At 42.9% G+C, this 27886-nt stretch overlaps 1 protein-coding gene across 1 annotated transcript; it reads left to right on the forward strand.

Annotated features, from left to right (window-relative positions):
* The first annotated feature begins 7599 nt into the window (after window positions 1–7599).
* On the forward strand, window positions 7600–22013 carry smtla (somatolactin alpha). Its single transcript, XM_031791009.1, has 5 exons — window positions 7600–7653; window positions 8106–8296; window positions 12205–12318; window positions 20321–20500; window positions 20668–22013. The coding sequence occupies exons 1-5, from the start codon at window positions 7638–7640 to the stop codon at window positions 20866–20868; spliced, it is 702 nt and encodes a 233-aa protein (XP_031646869.1). The 5' UTR covers window positions 7600–7637; the 3' UTR covers window positions 20869–22013.
* Window positions 22014–27886: the final 5873 nt, after the last annotated feature.

The following is a 27886-nucleotide window of genomic DNA, read 5'->3' on the forward strand; positions in this document are numbered from 1 at the left end:
CACCTGTTTATGAAATGGCTTTTGTTATTTAATGGCTTGCCAATGTATACCAAATTATACCACCGTTATTGAACTCATACTTAGTTTGTCTGCTTTCATTAATTAGGAGGAATTAACAAAAACCATTGAAAGTGTCGTTTACTAATGCCAGGATCCATGGATTTAACAAAAACCATTCAAAGTGTCGTTTACTATTGCCAGGATCTATGATTTAGTCTTTTTTCAAACACACTCAGCGATGCTAATTGGAACATAAAAGGTTTAATCAAAATATCTTTCTTGGAACACGTGAAATATATATTTTTCTCAATGTTCGCTTGTGTTCCCCTCCAAACAGATAAAAAACATGGTGACCTAAATGCAACAGTAGTAAAGGGGCGTATTTATATGAATGTGTAGTTCTCCTCGCTGCCTAAGGAATATGAATATTGTGCTGCAAAATTGACTGTTTCTGTGTATCTCAAAGTTCTCATTAAAGATCTTCACATTGCCTATTTTCTCTTTTTCTTATCTCTTGAACAAATAAGATTTTCGCAGAACATACCCCAGGCTGATCCCCCCCCTCTCCACCCATTGGCTTTGTGATTTTGCTCGTACGAAATGATAATGATGTTAATTTATCAAGCAAGCCAAATAAGAGGAACACAGCTGGTATGTACTATAGTAGTTATTTCATGAACTAATTGAATCACAACAGAAAGTTTCCCCCCAGCTCTGTGGTAACGTCTGGTCGTACAATTCCATTTTGCCCAGACCTCTTCAACTTCCATTTACATTCAATACAATGACTGGTTTTCAGTCTTCCTTTTTCTGTGTCCCTCTCATTCATACCATCACTTAGAGCTGTAAGCCTTTGTCAATGTGTCTGTTTTTACGCTGTGCTGTATATTTGTGTGAGTGACTGCGATCATCATTATCCCACCCCCCCTTCCCTATTTCTCCCCCCTCTCCCTCACCATTCCACACCCACAGTTTAATGTCAGAGCTGATGGCTCCAAAATTGATTATGGTCGGTGTCAATCAACCATTGGGAGGAAAGAAGGGAACCCGTCGCATAATTGCCCTGAAATCTTTGGCGTGATAAATATTAATGTGTGTACTCTTCTCAGAGCTCGCTGTGAGGGGTAAAGTGGCTGTGCACATGTAGACAAACAGGCACACTCCAAATGTCAAGAGGACTCAAGGCCCACTTCTAGACATGAGTTAGCAGTACAAGCCGAATCCACACACACACACACACACACACACACACACACACACACACACACACACACACACACACACACACACACACACACACACACACACACACACACACACACACACACACACACACACACACAGTGTCCTGTTCTGCCGGCCTCAAGGGCATCCATATTGAGTCTGGTTGTCTTCTCCCCCATAACACTTGGAGAGAGGATCAAACAATCTCCTTCTGTCTGTTGACAGGCCAGCATGGCTGGGTACCATCTGATTCTCACACCAACACCAGGCAGAGAAACAAGGATACCAGATTTTTCATACAAACAGTAGCTGGTAGAAATGATCAGTAACTGGGTGAATATGCACAAAAGCCATATCACTGGTATGGTATTGAATGTGACCTTTGGACTCCAGGATGCTGTTCTACTTAAGCCATGTGGAGTACCTCGATACAGCCCTTAGCCGTGGTATATTGGCCATATACTGTACCACCAACCCCCGAGGTGCCTTATTGCTATTATAATTTGGTTACTAACGTAATTAGAACAGTAGAAAGAAATGTTTTGTCATACCCGTGGTATACAGTCTGATATAACACGGTCAGCCAATCAGCATTCAGGGCTCGAACTACCCCGTTTATAATGTACAGTTTATCTGAAGGTGTTATAGCGGTTATTGTATTAGGACTTGCTGTACAAATTGAGACAGACAGGCTTTCTCAATGGCTGTAATACAATATTGGTTGAATACAAATTGCATGGCTTGTGGTTGGAAAATATCTGTGAGAGATTATTTAAATGCAATTTTCACCTTAGACACCAAATACAGGTACTACAAATCATAGTACTTCCTCTAAAGAATAAGATACATGTGCTCATGTGCTTCAGGGGGACTAAAAATGAAATAACAGTAGAAAGCAGAGCATACACTGAGTTTACAAAACATTAGGAACACTTGCACTCCCTTTGCCCTCAGAACAGCCTCAATTCATCGGGGCATGGACTCCACAAGGTTTCGAAAGAGTTCCACAGGGATGCTGGCCCATGCTTGCTCCAATGCTTCCCACAGTTGTGTCAAGTTGGCTGGGTGTCCTTTGGCTGGTGGACCATTATTGATACACACGGGAAACTGTTGAGCATTAAAAAAAAACTGCAGCTTTGCAGTTCTTGACACACTGAAACCGGTGCGCTTGGCACCTAATACTATAGGGGTACCAGGTAGCCAAGCCGTTAAGAGAGTTGGGGCAGTAACTGAATGGTTGCTGGTTTGACCCCCCAAGCTGACTAGGTGAAAAATCTAGCAATGTGCCCTTGAGCAAGGCTCTTAACCCTAAATGCTCCCGTAATTCACTTTAGATGAGTGTGTTCTAAATTACTAAAATGTTAAATACCACTTCAATCTTTTGTCTTACCCATTCACCCTCTGAATGGCACACATACACAATCCATGTTTCAATTGTTTCCCGGCTTAAAAATCCTTCTTTAACCTGTCTCCTCACCTTCATCTACACTGATTGAAGTGGATTTAACAAGTGACATCAATAAAGGAGTATAGCTTTCACCTGGATTCACCTGGCCAGTCTGTTATGGAAAGAGCAGGTGTTCCTAATGTTTTGTACACTCAGTGTTTACCAAGTATGACATTCACAGCACATTTGTTTTTTCCTTTTTAATTAAACATTTGCATTTGCTGTTTATGACTTGACCCCCATTATTTTTTTCATTCTCTAGTCACCGGATTCATTGTTTAGAGTTAGAGAGCTATAGAGTTTGATAAATAGAGTTGCAACTGGGAGCATATTGAATAATTACCCAGAGAATTTGTCAACCTGTGTACCTTACACTTATCAAGGTAAACCATATTTTTCCAGTATACAAACATGTCTCATACAGAACAATCAAGCTACAGAAAATACAGAAAATACAGAAAAGCATCTCCATTTGTCTTCATAGTTTTGACTGCAAGGAGTAATTCACGCAAATCTGGAAGTGGCAATTAAGTGTGGGGAAAAGCTGAGAGCAACCCTAAAGCATTAAAATGTTAGTTTTTTTGCACCGAAATAAATAACTAATTAAATATGTTTGTTTTTGTTTTTTACTATTACAAGGCCTTCTTCATTTGATTTCCCAAGTACTAACTCTTTGGGTGTGTGGGTGAGTATGTGTAATTTGTTTTCTTATACTCCAACACAAGATGATATTACTGGAGAGAATGAAGAAGAGCAGAAGATAAGAGAACCTGAAACCCAAGCCTCTGACACACTGACAGGATGGGCAGGTGAAGTGGGCAGCAGGTGTCTTCAAGAAGAAGAGTGAATAGACAACACCTTGGTGACGTCTGTCAATGTATTGTTACAGTCTTCTGCATCTTCAGTTTCCTCCCTGAACCATCTCTCATTCGCTGAAGGTGCGACCAGCTGCTGATTACACGAGGCACCCTGCCCACTCCTTGACCACTCTGGAAAGATTTCACCAAATAAACATGGGGAACTTGAACTTCATGCATATCGTATGCATGAAGACTGCAAATACAACACCTTCCCGTCACTTATCATAGAGATGCTGTTACATGTTTTTATTCATAAAATGCTGGTTTACAGACTGTTACTATAAAGACTCATGGGGCTTTGGGGGGAAAGTTAAGCTGCTATACTGTAGATGTACAATATACAGTGCCTTTAGAAAGTATTCACACCCCTAGCCTTTATCCACATTTAGTTTTTTTTACAGCCTGAATTCAAAATGCATTAAATGTAGATGTATATTTTTCACTGGCCTACACACCATACCCCATAATGTCAAAGTGGAATTATGTTTTTCAAAATTGAGTCAATAAGTATTAAATCCCTTTGTTATGGCAAGTCTAAATACGTTCAGGAGTAAAAATGTGCTTAACAAGGCACATAATAAGTTGCTTGCACTCTTTGTGTAGTAATAGTGTATAACAAGATTTTTTATGACTACCTCATCTCTGCACCCCACACATGTAAGGTACCTAAGTCGAACAGTGAATTTCAAACACAAATTCAACCCCAACACCATTGAGGTTTTCCAATGCCACGGAAAGAAGGGCACCTACTAGTAGATCAAAAAGAATTAACAGATAGTGAATAACCCTTTGAGTATGGTGAAGTTCTTAATTACATTTTGGATGGTGTATCAATAAACCAAGTCACTACAAAGATACTCAGTTGCCAGAGAGGAAGGAAACAGCTCAGAGAGTTCAATGTTATTTTTCATGTTTTTTTCACCGTTATTTAACTAAGCAAGCCAGTTAAGAAGACGTTCTTACTTACGATGATGACCTACACCAGCCAAATCCTAACCCAGATGATGCTGGGCCAATTGTGCACCACCATATGGGACTCCCATTCACAACCAGTTGTGAAATAGCCTGGAATTGAACTAGGGCTTGAAATGACACTTCTAGCACTGAGATGCAGTGCCTTAGACCACTGAGAAAACCGAGGATGGATCAACAACATTGTAGTTACTCCACAATACTAACCTACAGTGCCTTGCAAAACTATTCATCCCCCTGAGTGTTTTTCCTATTTTGTTGCATTACAACCTGTAATTTAAATGGATTTGTTTTTGGGTTTCATGTAATGGACATATACAAAATAGTCCAAACTTGTGAAGTGAAATGTAAAAAATTACTTATGTAAAAACTAAAACTGAAAAGTGGTACGTGCATACGTATTCACCCCTTTTGCTATGAAGCCCCTAAATAAGATCTGATGCAACCAATTACCTTCAGAAGACACATAATAAGTTAAATAATGTCTGTCTGTGTGCAATCTAAATATCACATGATCTCAGTATATTATATACCTGTTCTGAAAGGCCCCAGAGTCTGCAACACCAATAAGCAAGGGGCACCACTAAGCAAACGGCACCATGAAGACCAAGGAGCTCTCCAAACAAGTCAGGGACAAAGTTGCGGAGAAGTACAGATCAGGGTTGAGTTATAAAAAAAGATCAGACACTTTGAACATCCCACGGAGCACCATTAAATCCTTTATAAAAAAAGTTAAAAGAATATGGCACCACAACAAACCTGCCAAGAGAGAGCTGCCCACCAAAACTCACGGACCAGGCAAGGAGGGCATTAATCAGAGAGGCAAAGCTCCACAGTGGAGATTTGGGTATCTGTCCATAGGACCACTTCAAGTCATACCCAAAACAGAGCTGGGCTTTACGGAAGAGTGGCCAGAAAAAGCCATTGCTTAAAGACAAAAATAAGCAAACACGTTCGGTGTTCGCCAAAAGGCATGTGGGGTATTCCCTAAACATATGGAAGAAGGTACTCTGTTCAGATGAGACTAAAGTTGAGCTTTTTGTCCATTAAGGATAATGCTATGTCTGGCACAACACCTCTCATCACCCCGAGAAAATCATCCCCACAGTGAAGCATAGTGGTGGCAGCATCATGCTGTAGGCATGTTTTTCATCGGCAGGGACTAGGAAACTAGTCAGAATTGAAGGAATGATGGATGGTGCTAAATACAGGTAAATCAGTCTTCCAGAGATTTGAGACTGGGACAGAGGTTCACCTTCCAGTAGGACAATGACCCTAAGCATACTGCTAAAGCAACACTTGAGTAGTTTAAGAGGAGACATTGCAAGACCTCAATCCAATTGAGAATCTGTGGTATAACTTAAAGATTGCTGTACACCAGCAGGTACCAATCCAACTTGAAAGAGCTAGAGCAGTTTTTCCTTGAAGAATAGGCAAAAATCCCAGTGGCTAGATGTGTCAAGCTTATAGAGGCATACCCCAAGAGACTTCCACCTGTAATTGCTGCAGAAGGTGGCTCTACAAAGTATTTGACTTTGGGGAGGTGTATAGTTATGCACGCTCAAGTTTTCTGTTTTTTGTCTTATTTTTTGTTTGTTTCACAATTCAACATATTTATATTCTTCAAAGTGGTAGGCATGTTGTGTAAATCAAATTATACAAACCCCCCCAAAATCTCTTTTACTTCCAGGTTGTAAGGCAACCAAATAGGAAAGAGGCCAAAGGGGTGAATACTTTCGCAAAAGAACAAAGCCTTACAGAATACAAATATTCCAAAACATGCATCCTGTTTGATACAAGGCACTAAAGGAATATTGCAAAAAATTGTGGCAAAGCAATTAACGTTTTGTCTTTAATGCAAAATGTGTGTTTAGGTTCAATCCAATACAGTAAACTGGTTCAGTCTGCTTTCTACCAGACACTTGGAGATTAAGCCTCTAAAAAACAAATGAACAATTATTGTTTTTAAAGCAGACCTCATTCAAAATACACTGCCAACATCCCAAATACATAATCTATACAGCTAAAAAGAATAATGCAATGTGAAAACAAGTTGACACTGAGGTAACAGAAAGTGTGCTTTCTCAATTTACCAAATTTTTCTCACCGTTATTTCAGAGAACATCAAGACATTTATTTTCTTGTAATGTTTTGGTAAGAAAAATCTTAAATTACAGCTTAATTTGAGGCAAATTCAGAATTTGCTATTATTGATTTTTAACAGCCCTAAAAATTTATAAAGAAATTATATTAATAGCACAATTTTGGTCTACATTTTGAATAGCTCTATTTTTTGTACCCTGTCAATTTTTGGTGATGCAGTTAATTTCATAAAATGAATTCTCTTAAAAATCCCAAAATGCTTTACAGCCTCTTTCTCTCTCACTCTTTCTAAGATCAGAGAAATTGGTTCCACTGAAATGTGCATGATGCCAACTAAGGGGGTTTCATTTTCCAATCGACAGACAGGACACATCACTTATAATTCTCAGATTGGATTAACACATTTAATGGTGTGGGTTTGGGGGACCGTAATATGTAGGACACTCAGTAATCAGAGACAAAATTGCAATATGCCGGATTTAATGAAGTACTACGCCCACCTACCCTGGCTTTATTTCAAAGGGGATTAGTTTTATGAAGAATTATCCATGCTCTAAATGTGTGCTGCCAATGACAACCAAACAGAGAGTTATTACTGTCAGATGGGCAGCTCCGGCTGCTGGGGGAGACTGACTGGTTCTCACCAGGGTTTCTTCACCAGAATAGAAAACAATTATTTCCAGGTTTAGAGTTTTCAGACACCATCTCCTTTACCACAGTATATAGTACACAGTAAATTGATGTATTATGGTGTATCCTCAGGCATATGGGAGCATTTTGAAGGAATCTCTCAACAATGGTCAACAGTGAACAAATACACCAGGCAAAGTCTCTGAAACCTGTAAGGTCCTCTCCTATCTGAATACAATCCATAGTGATCAGATTATGTTGGACGGGTCAGAACATATCCCCTTACCAAAAACCTACGTAAGAACCCTTCATCCTTTTGCCTCATTTATGGCCTGTTGAATCCATATAAAGGTCCCTGGTGCCGTAAAAGATGCTAGTAGGAAGACAACTGTCCTGACAGAATGAACATGATGCAAGGTAGTTTATACCCCCTTCAGAGAGAATGTGCGAGATGATCAATCATTTTATGAGCAATTTAATCAAATCAAATGTTATTTGTCACATACACATGGTTAGCAGATGTTAATGCGAGTGTAGCGAAATGCTTGTGCTTCTAGTTCCGACAATGCAGTAGTATAAAACAAAATACTGCATAGTTTCCTAGGAACGCAAAGAGAGGCGGCCATCTCTGTCGGTGCGGGAAGTACAATAAAATTACTAGAACGATATTGGACGCAGCCTTTGCTATCTGTAGGTTTATTGTTGGTAGTGCAGTTAGAGAAAATAACTATAGACATTGCTGGCTAATTGTATAGCTATATTGGTTGTGGCTATTTCTTGTGTGTGTGTGTGTGTGTGTGTGTGTGTGTGTGTGTGTGTGTGTGTGTGTGTGTGTGTGTGTGTGTGTGTGTGTGTGTGTCTCTACTCAGTCATGCAGAGTGTTGTATGGGCAGTGCTACTCTGGCCCTGTCTGGTGTCCTTGGGTGTCCCTCTGGAGTGTAAGGACGAGCAGGGCAGCATCATACTATGTGCCTCCATCTCCAAGGAGAAACTACTGGACCGGGTCATCCAACACGCCGAGCTCATCTACCGTGTCTCTGAGGAGTCCTGCACTCTGTTTGTGAGTACCACACTCCTACATACTTCCGACATTTCCAACGTACCTCCTCTAAGAGTACCCACTGAAGAAATGTGGTCATTCATATCTGTGTGCAGCTGGAGAGCTTAGTGTTTCACAGTATACAATACCGTTCAAAAGTTTGGGGTCACTTAGAAATGTCAATGTTTTTGAAAGGAAATCTAATTGTCTATTAAAATAACATCAAATTGATCAGAAATACAGTGTAGACATTGTTAATGTTGTAAATGACTATTGTAGCTGTAAACGGCAGATTTTTAAAGGAATATCTACAGTGGGGAGAACAAGTATTTGATACACTGCTGATTTTGCAGGTTTTCCTACTTACAAAGCATGTAGAGGTCTGTAATATTTATCACAGGTATACTTCAACTGTGAGAGACGGAATCTACAACAACAATCCAGAAAATCACATTGTATGATTTTTAAGTAATTTATTTGCATTTTATTGCATGACATAAGTATTTGATACATCGGAAAAGCAGAACTTAATATTTGGTACAGAAACCTTTGTTTGCAAGTACAGAGATCATACGTTTCCTGTAGTTCTTGACCAGGTTTACACACACTGCAGCAGGGATTTTGGCCCACTCCTCCATACAGACCTTCTCCAGATCCTTCAGGTTTCGGGGCTGTCGCTGGGCAATACGGACTTTCAGCTTCCTCCAAAGATTTTCTATTGGGTTCAGGTCTGGAGACTGGCTAGGCCACTCCAGGACCTTGAGATGCTTCTTACGGAGCCACTCCTTAGTTGCCCTGGCTGTGTGTTTCGGGTCGTTGTCATGCTGAAAGACCCAGCCACGACCCATCTTCAATGCTCTTACTGAGGGCAGGAGGTTGTTGGCCAAGATCTTGCGATACATGGCCCCATCCTCCCCTCAATACGGTGCAGTTGTTTTGTCCCCTTTGCAGAAAAGCATCCCAAAAGAATGATGTTTCCACCTCCATGCTTCACCGTTGGGATGGTGTTCTTGGGGTTGTACTCATCCTTCTTCTTACTCCAAACACGGCGAGTGGAGTTTAGACCAAAAAGCTCTATTTTTGTCTCATCAGACCACATTGCCTTCTCCCATTCCTCCTCTGGATCATCCAGATGGTCATTGGCAAACTTCAGACGGGCCTGGACATACGCTGGCTTGAACAGGGGGACCTTGAGTGCGCTGCAGGATTTTAATCCATGACGGCGTAGTGTGTTACTAATGGTTTTCTTTGAGACTGTGGTCCCAGCTCTCTTCAGGTCATTGACCAGGTCCTGCCGTGTAGTTCTGGGCTGATCCCTCACCTTCCTCATGATCATTGATGCCCCATGAGGTGAGATCTTGCATGGAGCCCGAGACCAAGGGTGATTGACTGTCATCTTGAACTTCTTCCATTTTCAAAAAATTGCGCCAACAGTTATTGCCTTCTCACCAAGCTGCTTGCCTATTGTCCTGTAGCCCATACCAGCCTTGTGAAGGTCTACAATTTTATCCCTGATGTCCTTACACAGCTCTCTGGTCTTGGCCATTGTGGAGAGGTGGGAGTCTGATTGATTGAGTGTGTGGACAGGTTTCTTTTATACATGTAAAGAGTTCAAACAGGTGCAGTTAATACAGGTAATGAGTGGAGTCAGGAGGGGTTCTTAAAGAAAAAAAACTGGTCTGTGAGAGCCGGAATTCTTACTGGTTGGTAGGTGATCAAATTCTTATGTCATGCAAAAAAATGCAAATTAATTACTTAAAAATCATACGATATGAATTTCAGGATTTTTGTTTTAGATTCCGTCTCTCACAGTTGAAGTGTACCTCTGATAAAAATGACAGACCTCTACATGCTTTGTAAGTAGGAAAACCTGCAAAATCGTCAGTGTATCAAATACTTGTTCTCCGCACTGTAAATAGGCGTATGGAGGCCCATTTTCAGTATCCATCACTCCCGTGATCCAATGGCACGTTGTGTTAGCTAATCCAAGTTTATAATTTTAAAAGTCAAACTGATCATTAGAAAACCCTTTTGCAATTATGTTAGCACAGTTGAAAACGGTTGAGCTGATTAAAGAAGCAATAAAACTGTCTTTCTTTAGACTAGTTGAGTGTCTGGAACATCAGCTTTTGTGGGTTCGATTACAGTCTCAAAATGGCCAGAAACAAGAACTTTCTTCTGAAACTTGTCAGTCTATTCTTGTTCTGAGAAAGGAAGGCTATTCCATGCGAGAAATTGACAAGACACTGAAGATCTCATACAATGCTGTATACTACTCCCTTCAAAGAACAGCGCAAACTGGCTCTAACCAGAATAGAAAAAGGAGTGGGAGGCTCCAGTGCACAACTGAGCAAGAGGACAAGTACATTAGAGTGCCTAGTTTGAGAAACAGATGCCTTACAAGTCCTCAACTGGCAGCTTCATTAAATACTACCCGTAAAACACCAGTCTCAACGTCAACAGTGAAGAGGTGACTCCGGGTTGCTGGCCTTTCTGCCAATTGAGATGTCTTCCTTCTATGATTGTGTGTATGATTGTGGAACTCCACACACACACACACACACACACACACATCTGCCTGTGTGTGTATCCCCAAATCACGAAACAGCATTGGTGATGCATAGAAACAATGTGTCGCTTTATAGTTATGGTCACTTAACGTATGAGTGAGTCTTCTGTCTCTGTAGTGCCATCTTCTGTGGTGTATTGTTTTGGCCGATTAAACATAAGTTAGGCCTAATTATTCTTGAGAAGTCTTGAAAATGTCCCTTGCTACCACCATTATTATTATTATTATTATGATTTATGTATATTCTTTTGCCCATCTTAATATTTTCTTTTTATTGGCCAGTCTGAGATAGCGCTTTTTCTTCGCAACTCTGCCTAGGCCAGCATCTCGGAGTTGCCTCTTCACTGTTGTCATTGAGACTGGTGTTTTGTGGGTACTACTTAACGAAGCTGCCAGTTGAGGACTTGTAAGGCATCTGTTTCTCAAACTAGAAACTCTAATGTGACTGTCCTCTTGCTCAGTTGTGCACCGTGGCCTTCCACTCGTTCTATTCTGGTTAGGGCTAGTTTGCGCTGTTTTAAGAAGGGAGTAGTATAAAGCGTTGTACGAGATCTTCAGTGTCTTGGCAATTTCAGCTTTGCTAACATAATTGCAAAGGGTTTTCTAATGATCAATTAGCCTTTTAAAAATTATAAACGTGAATTAGTTAACACAACGTGCCATTGGAACACAGGAGTGGTGGTTGCTGATAATGGGCCTCTGTATGCCTATATCCTAGATATTCCATAAAACATCAGCCGTTTCCAGCTACAATAGTCATTTACAACATTAACCATGTCGACACTGTATTTCTTATCAATTTGATGTTATTTTAATGGACAAAAATGTGCTTTTCTTTCAAATACGAGGAAATTTCTAAGTGACCCCAAACTTTTGAACGGTAGTGTATGTGCCCTGTGTTTTGGGGAAGTCCTATGGAAATGCTGCATATACCCTACCAATCCTTTTGCTATATGCTCCACCAATATAACCAGCACGTTATAGCTTCAAAGTAGGTTCCCAACTCTCCTCAGACAAATAATGATTTATGGAAGGTACAAAATCAAGACAATGCTGATAAGGATATGCTGTGCTGTGCATTCATATTGTGGTTTTCAGTAGCAGGAAAGCCTATACGATTCCCTTCCATATGAGAGTACAGAACCAGCATCGCCTTTGAAATGGGAACATCATGTATCTTCTCATTATTGGAAAGACACTGCATGAGGCCAACAGATGAGAATATGTTGAAGAAAACTCCAGCCGCTCTGCTTGTAGCTCAGTTGACAGACGGCTCGTCTCTATTGGCTGGGGTTAGCAGAGCATGAGTCTGTATTTATCTTCCATGTTGTTCCTTGTTCCCTGTCTGTTTGCTACATAGGAGGAGATGTTTGTCCCTTTCCCTATGCGCTCCCAGAGGAACCAGGCAGGATACACATGCGCCACCAAGGCCTTCCCCATCCCGGGCTCCAAAAGCGAAATCCAGCAGATCTCGGTAAGCAGATGGGAGCTGGACGCTCAACTGTTTTCTCTCTCTCTCTCTCTCTCTCTCTCTCTCTCTCTCTCTAGCTCTCTCTTTGTATTTGTTTGGACTTTTGTCTTAATTTCTGCTGATTGAGATGTCTTCCTTCTATGATTGTGTGTATGATTGTGGAACTCCACACACACACACACCACACACCACACACCACACACCACACACCACACACCACACACCACACACCACACACCACACACACATCTGCCTGTGTGAGTATCCCCAACTCACAAAACAGCATTGGTGGTGCATAGAAACAATGTGTCGCTTTATAGTTATGGTCACTTAACGTATGAGTGAGTCTTCTGTCTCTGTAGTGCCATCTTCTGTGGTGTATTGTTTTGGCCGATTAAACATAAGTTAGGCCTAATTATTCTTGAGAAGTCTTGAAAATGTCCCTTGCTACCACCATTATTATTATTATTATTTGTATTATTATTTATGTATATATGTATATATATATATATTTGTTTACCTTTATTTTGACAGGGCAGTCATACTGAGACTAGGATCTCTTTTACAGATGAGCCGTGCTTAAATACATCAAACACATACAATATACAAAATTACAAAACATATTACGAAAAACAGACACATTTATCAACATAGAGGTCTCCGATCATTACTCTGAACTCACCAAGGTGGACCAGAACATTTCATTTCCGAGGGCTCTGTAAGTTGTTCCACATAAAGACCGGATTTGGTCACTTGTAAGTCTAAATTTAATTAATGATGACAGACACATAAGACGTTTATGCAGGAGTGCTTTGTAGATGAACACAAGAAATTGCTGCTCTCTCCTTACATACAAAGTGGCCCAAGCCAAGTTCTATAACCATCATCAGTAATCAACTTAAGGACACAATGGAAAACAACATCTAAGTGTAGATGCTGCTGCATGCATATACAGTAGATGATATCCCTTTGAACTTCATCTTTTTCAGCAGCTCAGTGACATGTTTTAAAATGACAGTGTGTCATAAAGCCAGATAACAAGATACTTGTACAAAGGAAATTGCTCATATTGTGTACCGTTCAAACTAGTCATTACACATTCATGTAAATCTGGGTTATGGGACCTAGAAAAAAAGCATGCATTTTGTTGGTTGCATTTAGGACTAACTTTAGATTCAATAGTGACATCTGCAGTGCTTAAAAATCAGACTTCAAATGTGAAAAGACTTGGCCACCTGAAGGAGCAATGAAATACAACACTGTATCGTCTGCATACAAGTGAATACAGTGCATTAGGAAAGTAATCAGCCCCCATAATTTCTTCCACATTTTGTTACGTTACAGCCTTATTCTAAAATTGATTAAGTAGTTTTGTCCCCCTCATCAATCTACACACAATAGCCCATAATGACAAAGCAAAAACAAGTTTTCAGATTTTTGGGGGAAATGTATGAAAATAAAATAAACTGAAATATTACATTTACATAAGTATTCAGACCCTTTACTCAGTACTTTGTTGAAGCACCTTCGGCAGTGATTACAGCCTCAAGTCTTCTTCAGTATGACGCTACAGGCTTGGCACACCTGTACTTGGGGAGTTTCTTCCATTCCTCTCTGCAGATCCTCTCAAGCTCTGTCAGGTTGGATGGGGAGAGTTGCTGCACAGCTATTTTCAGGTCTCTCCAGAGATATTAGATCGGGATCAAGTCCAGGCTCTGGCTGGGCCACTCAAGGACATTATGAGTTGTCCCAAAGCCACTTCTGCGTTGTCTTGGCCGTATGATTAGGGATGTTGTCCGGTTGGAAGGTGAACCTTCGCCCCAGTCTCTGGAGCAGGTTTCATCAAGTATCACTCTGTATTTTGCTTCGCTCATTTTTCCCTCGATCCTGACTAGTCTCCCAGTCTCTGCCACTGAAAAATCCCCACAGCATGATGCTGCCACCACCATGTTTCACTGCAGGGATTGTATTGGCCAGGTGATGAGCGGTCCCAGGTTTCCTCTAAATGTGACACTTGGCATTCAGGCCAAAGAGATCTCAGGCCTGAGACTCTTTTAGGTGCCTTTTGGCATACTCCAAGTGGGCTGTCATGTGTATTTTACTGAGAAATGGCTTCTGTCTGGCTACTCTACCATAAAGGCCTGATTGGTGGAGTGCTGCAGAGATGGTTGTTGTCCTGGAAGGTTCTCCCATCTCCGCAGAGGAACTCTGGAACTTGGTCAGAGAGACCATTGGGTTCCCACATATGCTGAGCACTTGTTGGCTGCTTTTCCTTCACTCTACAGTCCAACTCATCCCAAACCGTCTCATTTGGCTTGAGGTCGGGTGATTGTGGAGGCCAGGTCATCTGATGCTATAACGACACAGGACGAGACCCAGATGCAAACACAGGAGGCAGATGGTTAGAGTCTCTGATATTCATAAAATATAAGGGGCAGGTAATGGGCAGATCAAGGACAGGCAGAAGTTAATTAACCAGGTCAGAGTCCGAAAGTTACAGGGCAGCAGGCAGGCTCGAGGTCAGGGCAGGCTGAATGGTCAGGCATGCAAGCTCAGTGTCAGGGCAGGCAGAAAAGGGTGGAACTGAGAGTGCTTAGAAACAGAGACTAGGAAAAACAGGAGCATGGAAAAAACACGCTGGTAGACTTGACGAGACAAGACGAACTGGAAACATACAAACAGAGAACACAGTTATAAATGCACTGGGAATAATGGGGAAGATCAGGGTGTGACAGTTGCAGCACTCCATCACTCTCCTTCTTGGTCAAATAGCCCTTACATGCAGAGATCATACGTTCACAAAGACACAGAGGTTGGAAGATAAATCGCACATTTTGACTCATCAGACCAACGGACAGATTTCCAAATCAAATCAAATTTATTTAAAATCTAATTTTATTTGTCACATACACATGGTTAGCAGATGTTAATGCAAGTGTAGTAAAATGCTTGTGCTTCTAGTTCCAACAATGTCGTAAATAACAAACGAGTAATCTAACCTAACAATTTCACAACAACTACCTTATACACACAAGTGTAAAGGGATGAAGAATATGTACATAAAGATATATGAATGAGTGATGGTACAGAACGGCATAGGCAAGATGCAGTAGATGGTATCGAGTACAGTATATACATATCAGATGAGTAATGTAGGGTATGTAAACATATAAAAGTGGCATTGTTTGCAGTGGCTAGTGATACATGTATTACATAAAGATGGCAACATGCAGTAGATGGTATAGAGTACAGTATATACATATGAGATGAGTAATGTAGGGTATGTAAACATTATATTAAGTGGCATTGTTTAAAGTGGCTAGTGATACAGTTTTTACATCCATTTTTCCATTGAGTCAGTGTGTTGGCAGCAGCCACTCAATGTTAGTGGTGGCTGTTTAACAATCTGATGGCCTTGAGATCAAAGCTGTTTTTCAGTCTCTCGGCCCCTGCTTTGATGCACCTGTACTGACCTCGCCTTCTGGATGATAGCGGGGTGAACAGGCAGTGGCTCGGGTGGTTGTTGTCCTTGATGATCTTTATGGCCTTCCTGTGACATCGGGTGGTGTAATGTCCATTGCTCATGTTTCTTGGCCCAAACAAGTCTCTTCTTATTATTGGTGTCCTTTAGTAGTGGTTTCTTTGCAGCAATTCGACCATGAATGCCTGATTCTTACAGTCTCCTCCGAACAATTGATGTTGAGATGTATTCTCTTGAACTCTGTGAAGCATTTATTTGTGCTGGTAACGCTAATGAACTTATCCTCTGCAGCAGAGGTAACGCTGGTTCTTCCTTTCCTGTGGCAGTCCTCATGAGAGCCAGTTTCATCATAGCGCTTTATAGTTCTTGAAATTTTCCAGATCCAGGTTGACCAACATCAAAAATACAATTTACAGATAGAAAATAACGTAGCTGTTCGTTGAACAATGAGTAAAATATTTTTGCAAGACAAGGGAGCCTGGAAATGTGTCGATAATAAACGAGATCACTACTATCCCCACCCTTATGGAGTGGTAGCACAGAAGCTGCTTTCAACACTTTTGGAATATTTCCTAACACCTAAGTTAAATAAAAAATGTTACTGAGCCTGAAATGACAGGTGCTGCATATTTTAATAAGCAAAGACGGGTCCAAATGATCAGCCCCTAATGACTTATTGGTGTCAATGGATAATAAGGCAGCAAGAACTTCTGTTTCTGAGTTGCCAAACAGAAAATCCCTGACTACCATTCCCCATGTCACCTGAGGTTGACTGATTGTTCATCGAGGCAACTGGAGGCTGTATGTGGGAAGAACAGTCAACTGACTGGCAAAGTCCAGTGTGACCTCCATTTCTTTCAAATAGGAAACCAGCTAAAAATCATCAAAAATCTTATTAAACTACTTGTTTAGTCAGGGAAGCAGAGGAATTACAGTGAATTAACAATTTTGCAGAATTTAGAGGGATAAATAACAGAGTGTGCCACAGCGCTAAGGAAGAATTTTGATTTGGCCTGTTTATCCTGAGGCAGTGCACCTATTTCTCAATTGCCTAAATAGCTGCCAATCAGCTAACGAGACATTTTGATTAGCCTTGGCCCAGGCTTGATTTCTTATCAAGAGGAGGTCTGAGAGTACAGGGGAGTTCCTTGGATTAGTTTGGTTTGCTTGAAAGGGCCATGTTTTTCAGCCAGAGAAGTAAAAATGGAAGTGCCAAACAGGGTCTGGTATGCAGCTAGTAGAAAAAAAAGCTTGCAATTGGGTGCGATTTAAAAAATATATATCTTCACAATTATTAGAGGGTAAGAAGTTTTCAATTTGGTTACTCTAATGCAAGCCTAGGACAAATACTTATGGGGACGGTTAGTCAGGATGAGCTCAATCAATGAGGAGTTGTAAAGGTTCTTTTTACTTTAGTCCGAGTGGGTTTTGTTATCAGCCAAGTCAAGTTGAACTCAAGACAGATATCCTTAAACTGATCTGAGGCTCGCGTAAGCCAATCAAGATTTATATGTCCTAATACAACCAGTTCAGATACCAGAGAGGGCTTTAAATTATCAGATAAAATACCAAGAGCCTCTGCTGAAGTGACTGGGAGGCGGTAAACCGCAACAATAAATATACCGAACAAAAATTTGAACGCCTTATGTAAAGTGTTGGTCCCATGTTTCATGAGCTAAAATAAAAGATCCCAGAAATGTTCCATTTGCACAAAAAGCTTATTTAACTCAAATTTTCTGCACAAATTTGTGTACATCCCTGTTAGTGAGCATTTCTCCTTTGCCAAGATAATCCATCCACCTGAAAAGTGTGGCATATAAAGAAGCTGATTAAACAGCGTGATCATTACACAGGTGAGCCACTCAAAAATAAAATCACACAGCACAATGCCAAAAATGTCTTAAGTTTCGAGGCAGTGTGCAATTGGCATGCTGACTGCACGAATGTCCACCAGAGTTGTTGCAAGAGAATTGCACTTTCATTTCTCTACCATAAGCCGCCTCCAATGTAATTTTTTTTGAATTTGGCAGAAATTCCAACTGACCTCACAACTGTGTGTATGGTGTCGTGTGGGCGAGCGGTTTGCTGATGTCAACATTGTTAACAGAGTGGCCCATGGTGGCGGTGGGTTTTGGGTGTGGACAGGCATAAGCTACGGATAACGAACACAATTGCATTTTATCAATGGCAATTTCAATGCACAGGTATACTGTGACTAGATCCTGAGGTCCATTGTTGTGCCATTCATCCACCACCATCACCTCATGTTTCAGCATGATAATGTACGGTCCCATGTCGTGTTCCAGTTCCCGGCAATATCCAGCAACTTCGCACAGCCATTGAAGAGGAGTGTGACAACATTCCAAAGGTCACAATCAATGGCCTCATCAACTCTATGCAAAGGAGATGTGTCTCGCTGAATTCGTCACACCAGATACTGACTGGTTTTCTGATCCATTCCCCTACCCTTTTTTTAAGGTATATATATTTTTTAAAGCTACCCATTCCCCTACCTTTTTGTAAGGTATATTTTTAAATGTAGGCCATCATTGTAAAAAAGTATTAGTTCTTAACGGACTTGCCTATTTAAATAAAGGTTCAACAAAAATATATTTTGTGAGCAACATTTTCATATCTGTATTCCTCAGTCATTTGAAATTCATATATTAAGGCCTAATTTATTTATTTAAGTTCACTGATTTCCTTATATGAACTGTAACTCAGTAAAAATTGTTGCATGTTGCAGCACATTTTGGGGACAGAATCCCCATTGTAGTGCAGCCTCTGCTTCCAAAAGTTGTCTATAGAAGTTACACCCAAGGAGCTGCAGTAGTCATGTTGCCATTTGTGAAGTGTTATAAGCCTTCTCATTCTTTGGGGGGGGTGGGGTGTCCAGCGTAGACCCAATTAATTATTCAAATCCTGTTTTTTGCTCAAGAAACCGAGATGGTTCTTACCATAGAGTGACCTAAGGCAACAGCTGGCAAGATGGAAGGAGAAATCCACCCATTCCTGCGCTTCGTGTGATTCAGGAGACCAGTCGAGGACTTGTGAGAGGTGGAATCTTGCACACGCTCGCAAATTTTGGCACCCGGTTCGAGCCTTCCATAACCAATGAAGCCCCATTTACCGTAGAAGCCACGGGAGAGGGAGTCAGAACAGGGGACGAAGGCACAGGTAGCTCTGGAACCAGATCTTGAAGCGGAAGCCCCCAGGGATGAAGTTTGTGTCCGGTCCGGGCTTCCCACTGCCAAGGAAGCCCCTATTGCAAAAGGCTGCTGCTTTCGAATTCCACGGAGAGTGACGTGCCTCCATGGCTGGTTGGCAGGGTCAAGAATAGGAACATCCGCTAAGTCATCCAGAAACATTCTACTAACTCCATTCTGTCTTGCGGCCTACCGGACAGTCGGTCTGGAGAGATGACATGGCGGCTACACTTCCATCAGGTCAGAGTGGCATCCAGCTACTTGAGTAGAAGAGAAAGAGAAAGTAGGTGGATGTGGATTCCCCAGTAGCTTGTGTAAGTTTGCTTCTTGTTTGCTAAGAGTAGCCACTTTGCCTCTGTGGTCCTCTGTGAGCAAACAGTTGCTACATTGAAAGTCTGGATGGTCCATATTGCCCCAGAATAAAGCTCCTTCAGCGTTGAAACCATTCGTTAGCCACCTATTTTAGAAATTACAGGCTAGCTAGGCTTCCGTGTCTCTCTTCTTGACAAACATTTACTAAAAGTTTTGTTTAAGTTACTAGCTTGCACACCGCCTCCCGAAACAAGCACAGCCTGTGAAATGGCAAATACACAAGCAACACACAGCTGAGTCACACACCAGAGAGAAAATAGAGGACTTGCTCACTGTATGGATTCTGCCTGCACATACACTATACAAGCAGGAGATGATCAACACAAGTTGGTGCTGTAGAAACAAGCAGTAAATTGAGGGCCAGTGAGCCAAAACACCGTTCAACAAGTTAAGGAGAGACAGATAGCAGGAGCGTTCGCTTACCAACAAGCAGCGTAACGTGACAAGAGAGCAGCATTAGGACATTTAAAAGCTTCAGGATGGGACATTTTTCAAACTCTTTAGCTTTAAGGTCAGCTAAGGCTGTGAGTTGGAAACTACGCAGCAGCACATATTTAAAGGTCCAGGTGGGAAGATTTGGCTTGCTCAAACATGCATCTCTATAATTATTCCTCTACAACGTACAAGTGACAAGTGCAACGCTGTTAGTTTGGAGCAGGGAGATGATAATTGAGTACAGAAACCCCCTTTCCTTGTACTTTTAACACTGTAATGTTTATTTCAGATATATCGGTGACTTTACTGTTGAAGCTATTCCCTCTGTGATTTTAGGGTCATTATTTTTAGCTTAATATGTAATTGCTTTAGCTGAATCCAGTCACATGACTGTATTAAAACTGCACAATAGCAAAAATTCAAATCAATCCTTTCAAATATACGGTACTGTTCAGTACACAATAGTCACAATACTCAAACTGTGCTCCTTAACATAAACTGTGTTGTGCAGGACAAGTGGCTCCTCCACTCTGTCCTAATTCTGGTCCAGTCCTGGATTGAGCCATTGGTGTACCTGCAAACCACCTTGGATCGCTATGATGACGCCCCCGACACTCTACTCAAAAAGACCAAATGGGTGTCAGAAAAACTCCTTAGCTTGGAGCAAGGAGTGGTGGTCCTCATCAGGAAGGTACTTCAGCAGTTACTCTGATACTTGTAGCTTTTAGGCATTTTCTCCTTTAGCCCAATGCATTTTCACACATCTCTTTCTCTTCTATCTATCTATCTCACCTCTCTCTCTCTCTCTCTCTCCCCATCCCCCTGTCTACTCTGTTTTGTCCTTGCTGTGTACTATAGATGCTGGACGATGACATGCTGACCACCTCCTACTATGAGCAGGGTGTGGCTCCTTACGCCCTGCAGCCTGAGGTGCTGGAGTCAGTTCTGAGGGACTACACTCTGCTCAGCTGCTTCAAGAAGGACGCCCACAAGATGGAGACCTTCCTCAAGCTCCTCAAGTGTCGCCAGACTGACAAATACAGCTGTTTCCTTCATTAGAGAACAACTATTCCCACCCCATTCAAACCCTACTATTATATGGAATAAACAAGACACTACCCCCCATCATGAGACTAGCTTAAAAAAAAAATCCTGCTCCCTGCTTCTGGTGGCCTCTTATTTGCCTTAAACACATAGTGAGGTCGACTGATATGACCACTGCCTTAGGGTGTCTTACCTCGTGCCTAGTTCAATACAGTATGTCAGCAACTGACTGTTTCCAAAAAATGTCGTAAGTGTAATTGTTTGCCACTTTTTTAGAAAAGCTGCATTTTATATTTTCCTCTATATTTGTTTTACTTGGCTAGGCGTTGCAGGGCGATCCCAAAGGATGATTTGCATCTTGCTATGTAAAAAAAAAGAGAAAGAAAATTGCATATTTTCCCATTGATTTCAATTTTCTTTGTTCTCAACTGGAGTTTGTATTCCTCCCTGGTTCTACATTGTTTTTATTATTTCTGTTGCCTCTTGTGTATTCGGAGAGATTCTGTTCTTCTAGTTGAGCTGGCTTCACCTCTGCATTAGTAAAATGAAACACACTTGGTAGGAGACGGGAGTCAAAGGAAGAGCAGACACTGCAGACAAAGAGAAGGTCTAGAGATATTCTGACAGGTAGAGAAGATATTTTTTTAAAATAGTATTGAAAGAGGAATTGGACAGGAGAGTAAAAAAATACAAATGGTTTGTTGGACAGGATATGGAGTAGCATTATTTTTAATTATGCCCATACCAGATAGTGTTTATCTCAAATTTACACAGAGGTCAGAATGAGGTGTTAAGTAAGGACTATTTTTAGATTGCAAAATACCTTGATGATGCTTGTAACTTGCAAGACCAAAATAGGAACATGGACAATCAATGTGTCTTTGTTAATTTAAATGGAACATTGCTGGAGGGTTAGCATGAAACTGTTCCACTGGTCCTATAGCAATGCTTAGCAAAGAGTAGAGGTATCCATGTGCCATAAACAAAAGAAAAGACATAACCATCAGTAACTGAAGAGCTGAAAGAAGGGAATTTTCTCTGATCTGAAATATTGGCTTTCTGAGAATGCATTTGGTCAAAGATATGGTTCAATTAACCTTCTTAGCTATGACAGAGAAGTTAAAGGAAGTATCTTGGGAAGGATGATGAAATGGAAGAAAGAAAAAAAACAGCCTGACAGACAGGACAGACTAATTACAAACTTGGACTAAAAGCTCCTGTATGCAACCCCAAGGCACCATTTTAAACACATCTTCTAGAGTTTTTGTATCCCTATGGCAACACTGATGGTCTGTTATTAAGGGAAACATTGCAAGGGTGGAAAGGGGTACAACGCGACTGCGTTATAAGCCATCATTGCTCCTCCTAATACTAAAGTATATCTGGTTTCAGGGAAATTACTCACCTTTTCTGAAGTAAGAGCTCAAAGCATCCCCTACAGTAACTAGGCAATATGTCAACATGTTTCCTTTTCTAATGAAAAACATGTACCTTGGAAATGTCTGTTGTAAAATGATCTGTAGATAATAATTATGTGTATTTCATGCCATGTTTCCAAAATACGGCTTTAGTAGAATAGGCACAGTACGTTTGTGATTATCAATAAAGACAATAGTTTATGTTGCAAATTTGAAAATGATATTGATATGACTCTTTTGGACTACATCAGTGGTTCCCAAACTGAGGGGTTGGCAGGGGGAGCCTTGGCAGGGGGAGCCTTGGCAGGGGGAGCCTGACTGTTCCCCTTTCACCTTTTTTTGTTTGTTCTTGATTTTGTTGTGATGTTTGAGTCAATCACATATCACATGAACACACATAAGACATGGCAGGAATTGCAGGAAATGAGCTTTAAAACTGGGGAGGAGGGGCATGTTCCCCAATGAGGGACTGGTGGATCCGAGTGAAAAAGTTTGGGAACCGCTGGACTACATGATTTCCCTCTTCTTCCCACCCCATTGCACCAGGTGGCAGCAGTACTCTGTTCAAGACCTTTTCATCTGAGAAGATTGCAGTTTTCTCAGCCCACTAAAATACACCCTTTGATCTAGGCCTACGTGTAACTGAAGATGCCTCCTATTGAGAGCAAAATGTAAATGTAGCAGGGGAATGCTGATGTGTTATAGAGCTGGACACGTGCTTTTGAACATTTGACAGACATTTGACGCAGACATCATTTAGCCTACTGTTTCAGGAAGGAAGGAAAGTAAGATACATTGCAACATGAAATCATATTCATGGGAACTAGTATGGCCCCTCTCTCTGCATATACATTAAAATATACAGTATATATATTGTGAGTCAGATGGAATTTGTCAAACAGCTTCAAGTTCTCAGAGAGGCTCATGTAGAGGAGACTTGACCAGGGTTTGAGCAAGCTTATGAGGAAATAACTTTATCCCTCAAAGGAAAACTCCGGACTGCAGCAGTGGCTCTGGTTGTGAGTGATGAATTGCCAAAATAAAGAAGCAGAAGTTCTATTAGTCCTGCTCTCTGGAGAATGCGCCTAAAATTGTTTATTCCTGTTTACACCAATTTCACACTAGCAAGGTGAACACAATAAAGGAAGTGGCTAACAAAGACAGTTGTTCCTCGTCTGGATTTCCTGCCAGTAATACAATCCTCTACGAGTGTCTTCTCATCTATAGCTCCTCCACGTCAATTCTACCCCAGCTCCCTTAATCACAAGATGTAAATCAGCCAGCAGTAGTCACGGCAAATCAAGTGTCAATGTGGCAAAGGTTTTGCCAGCAACGTCAGGTTCATCATCCTGTGCCCTAATCACTTCAGCATGGGGGCCTAGGCCTCGGGTTGCCTGCCCTAAGCACCACCACCCATGCCCCCCGTCCACTGACAACACCCAAGGGGCAGCAGACCAGCCCCTCGCCCCCACCCCCTCCTCAGGCTTTGCAGCCATAAATATTACAAATCTGCTATAAGTGAATGGGGTAGGATGGGGGCCTGGATGATTTCACAGTCTAACTACTATAACCCGAGGAAAGGAAATCCAGACTGCTGGGATGCAAGAGTGGAGCAGAGCAGAGAGTGAGAGAGCGAGAGAGAGACAGAGAGAGAAAGACAGAAACAGAAAGACAGAGAGCGGCAGAGAGAGGGAGACAGAGAGAGAGATACAGAGAGACAGGGAGAGAGGGAAATGGAGAGGGGGCAGAGGGGGGGATCTGTGTGTGAGAGAGGCAGAGACAGGGATCAAGGGAGAACATGGATTGCTGGAAGGCAGGTAGATGGAATATGAATTTTGGCGCTGGAGCTGGCTTGATATGGAATGAATCCTCAGTATGAAGTCCTTGAGCCTCTGTTGGCTCCCACACAGTGCACTGCTTTCATGTACTTCTCAGACCGACAGCTTGGAGAGCCCCAAACAGTCTCCAACCCTCCCAAGATTCCTCAAAGTTCTTTCTTTTTGCATGCCTTAATGATACATCTGGTCTGAAAAGCAGTGGCAAGAACTTGTCATCTGATGTGTTTGTGTGTCTATGAGTATAGAAAAAGCAAGCAGGGAGGAGCAGGAAGGGGGGTTCAATTGCACCTCATGTTCTGACAGCCGAACTGCAGCTCTTCGTTACAAAGCCATTTCTATCACGCCACCACAGACCAGAGGGAATGTGACTCGGGCTATGAAAGAATGACAGAAGGCTTCTTATCTTCCCTCCAAGATCCCAGGACCACTGGAACTGCAGTGTGCAGAGCTGTCAGACAACACTGTGTGTGTGTGTGTGTGTGTGTGTGTGTGTGTGTGTGTGTGTGTGTGTGTGTGTGTGTGTGTGTGTGTGTGTGTGTGTGTGTGTGTGTGTGTGTGTGTGTGTGTGTGTGTGTGTGTGCGTGTGCGGGTTTGTGTGTGCCGGTGGTGAAAAGGTCCCAACCAACGTGTTAGTGGAGGCGGGGTCAGGAGGTCAGGAGTTCAGGGGGTCAACCCCCTCCTAACAATTCCAATGTGTTGGTAGATGTCAAGCTGAGTCCGTCAGGTTGTAATAGCAGGCTAGGGTTTCACTCAGGAAAGCTGCTACTAAGAAAGAGGAGATCGGGGGGATGGCTTAGAACAGAGTGAAGTCAGTGAAATGTGTTCGAAAGCCTATAATTATCCTCTGTTAAGGATGTGAGTGAGGTTTGGTGTGACACATTGGTCAAGGAAATTATTTGAATGTACATGACAAATCATGCATTATAAGTATGACATACCAGCCCCTCACAGAGAGCATAATGCAAAAGATGGTCAAATATCCTCTTGCTTCCATTGTTTCTTTGTTTTATCTCCAAGACCACCTCTATGTACTGTTTTCTTTCACATTGTCATTGTGTACTGTCATTTATAAGAAGCAATGGGATCCACAATGGTACAAAAGAGTTTGATGTTTATAATAGCAAGCAAATGAATAGGCTTGCTGAAATCATCCCTGTGGGTGTCCCCTGTTTGTGGTTTGTGGTTAGTGCGGCGAACTGCAGGATTTATTCCACAAGGAAATGAGGCAATTACCCAGGAGGTTTCAGGGAATGGGCTAAGGGCTGTGAACTCAGCGGGGTAGGGACCATCAATCATCCCTGCGTGAAGCCCTGGCCTTAGTCCCCTGTTCTGCTGGTCCACTGTCTTATCCTGTGATACATTCACATGCTACGAATAGAAGAAGGCAGGAAAGAAACCTCAAATGTATAGATGGACTGTGATTTATTGTCATGGTGTCTGGACATTGTCATGAATTGTCACGACTTCCGCCTAAGTCGGTCCCTCTCGTTGTTCGGGTGGCGTTCAGCGGTCGACGTCACCGTCCTTCTAGCCATCGCCGATCCACTTTTCATTTTCCATTTGTTTTGTCTTTGTCTTACACCCCTGGTTTCAATCCCCCAATTACTTGTTCATTATTTAACCCTCTGTTCCCCCATGTTTGTTTGTGAGTGATTGTTTTTATGTAATACGGTCCGTTTATGTGGGCTCGCTTATTTTGTATTGTATTTGTCTATGTTGAGTAAAATACCTTTATTTACTCATATCTGCTATCCTGCGCCTGCCTCCTCTACACCAGCTACACACAGACCACATTACAGAGTCACTCACCCAAAGAGTGGAGTCAGCAGGAGCAGACGCCCTCCCTGTGGAGATAGAGTAGCGCGTCCAGCAGCACGCGACCATATTGCAACATCTGGGCATCGTCATGGATCGCGTGCTGCAGAAGATGGATCGTTGGGAGAGAGAAGGTCGTCCAGCGCCTCCACCAGCCCCACTACAGCAGGTCCCACGGTCCACCCCTCCTTCACCCGGTTCCAGCAGGATTCGGCTCGCACTCCCGAGGGAGTATGATGGGACGGCGGCCGTTCCTACTCCAGCTTGAGCTCTACCTGGCGACCGTCCACTCGGCTCCTTCGGGACGTGAGAGCGTGTCCTCCCTCATCTCCTGCCTCTCAGGCAAAGCCGTGGAGTGGGCCAATGCAATATGGAGTGAGGGAGACGTGGCATTGGACCAATACGCAGCGTTCACCCACTTTCGGGCAGTTTTCGACCACCCGCCTGAGGGTCGAGCAGTGGGTGAACTACTGTTCCAACTAAGGCAGGGGACGAGGAGCGCGCAGGATTTTGCATTGGACTTCCGGACCCTGGCCGCCAGCGCGGGAACGACAGAGCCCTGATCGATCACTACTGGGGCAGTCTGCGCGAGGACGTCCGTCGGGAATTGGCCTGCCGAGACACCACCCTCACATTGGACCAGCTGGTGGACCTGTCCATCCGGCTGGACAACCTGCTGACTGCCCGCGGACGTCCGGATTGGGGCCTGTCAGTTCCATTCCCCAGCACCTCCGCTCCGACCCCCATGGAGCTGGGAGGTGCTGCACTTAGGGCGACCGGAGGAGGGGCCATTCCCTGCACCATCTGTGGTCATTCCCTGCACCAAGAGGGCACACTGCTGGTCGGTGCTGAGGGGGTTCCTCAGGGAGTCGAGGCAGCAGGCAGGGCACTATCGTGTCACCCCAGGTGAGTCGGCACCAGGCTCACCCAGAGCCCCCTGTTGCTTACATGAATGTGTTTATTTAATTTCCTGAGTTTTCCCCGCATTCATTAGGGATCCCCCTTGTTCCTGTGGATATGCCCTTCCCTGTGCATGCCCTAGATAGTCGACCATTAGGGTCAGGGCTGATTAGGGAGGCCACCGCTCCACTAGACATGGTTACGCAGAGAATCAGTCTCTTCCTTATTGATTCTCCTGCTTTTCCCGTGGTGCTGGGCATACCCTGGTTGGCCTGTCATGACCCCACTATTTCGTGGCAACAGTGGGCTCTCAAGGAGTGGTCATGAGAGTGCTCAGGGAGGTATGTGGGGGTTTCCATTGGTGCGACTACGGTGGAAAGTCCAGACCAGGTCCCCACCGTGCGCATCCCCTCAGAATATGTCGATTTGGCTCTCGCCTTCTGTAAGAAGAGTGCGACTAAATTACCACCTCATCGACGGGGGGTTTGTGCGATAAATCTCCTGGTAGACGCAGCACTTCCCAGTAGTCACGTGTATCCTCTGTCACAGGAGGAGACGGTGGCTATGGAAACATATGTCTCCGAATCCCTGGGGCAGAGATACATTCGGCCCTCCTCTTCACCTGCCTCCTCTAGTTTATTTTTTGTGAAGAAGAAGGATGGGGGTCTATGCCCGTGTATTGACTATTGAGGGATCAATCAGATCACTGTGAGGTATAGCTACCCGCTGCCTCTCATCGCCAGTGCGATCGAGTCAATGCACGGGGCCGCTTCTTCACAGAATTGGATCTCAGGAGCGCTTACAACCTGGTGCATATCCGGGAGGGGGACGAGTAGAAGACGGCATTTAGTACCACCTCAGGGCACTATGAGTACCTCGTCATGCCATACGGGTTGATGAATCCTCCATCAGTCTCCCAGGCCTTTGTTGATGAGATTTTCCGGGACCTGCACGAGGCAGGGTGTAGTGCCGTATATCGAGGACATTCTGATATACTCCGCTACACGCGCCACGCATGTGTCCCTGGTGCGCAGGGTGCTTTGTCGACTGTTGGAGCATGAC

Source organism: Oncorhynchus kisutch, linkage group LG15 (assembly GCF_002021735.2).
Source record: "Oncorhynchus kisutch isolate 150728-3 linkage group LG15, Okis_V2, whole genome shotgun sequence".
Taxonomy (NCBI): domain Eukaryota; kingdom Metazoa; phylum Chordata; class Actinopteri; order Salmoniformes; family Salmonidae; genus Oncorhynchus; species Oncorhynchus kisutch.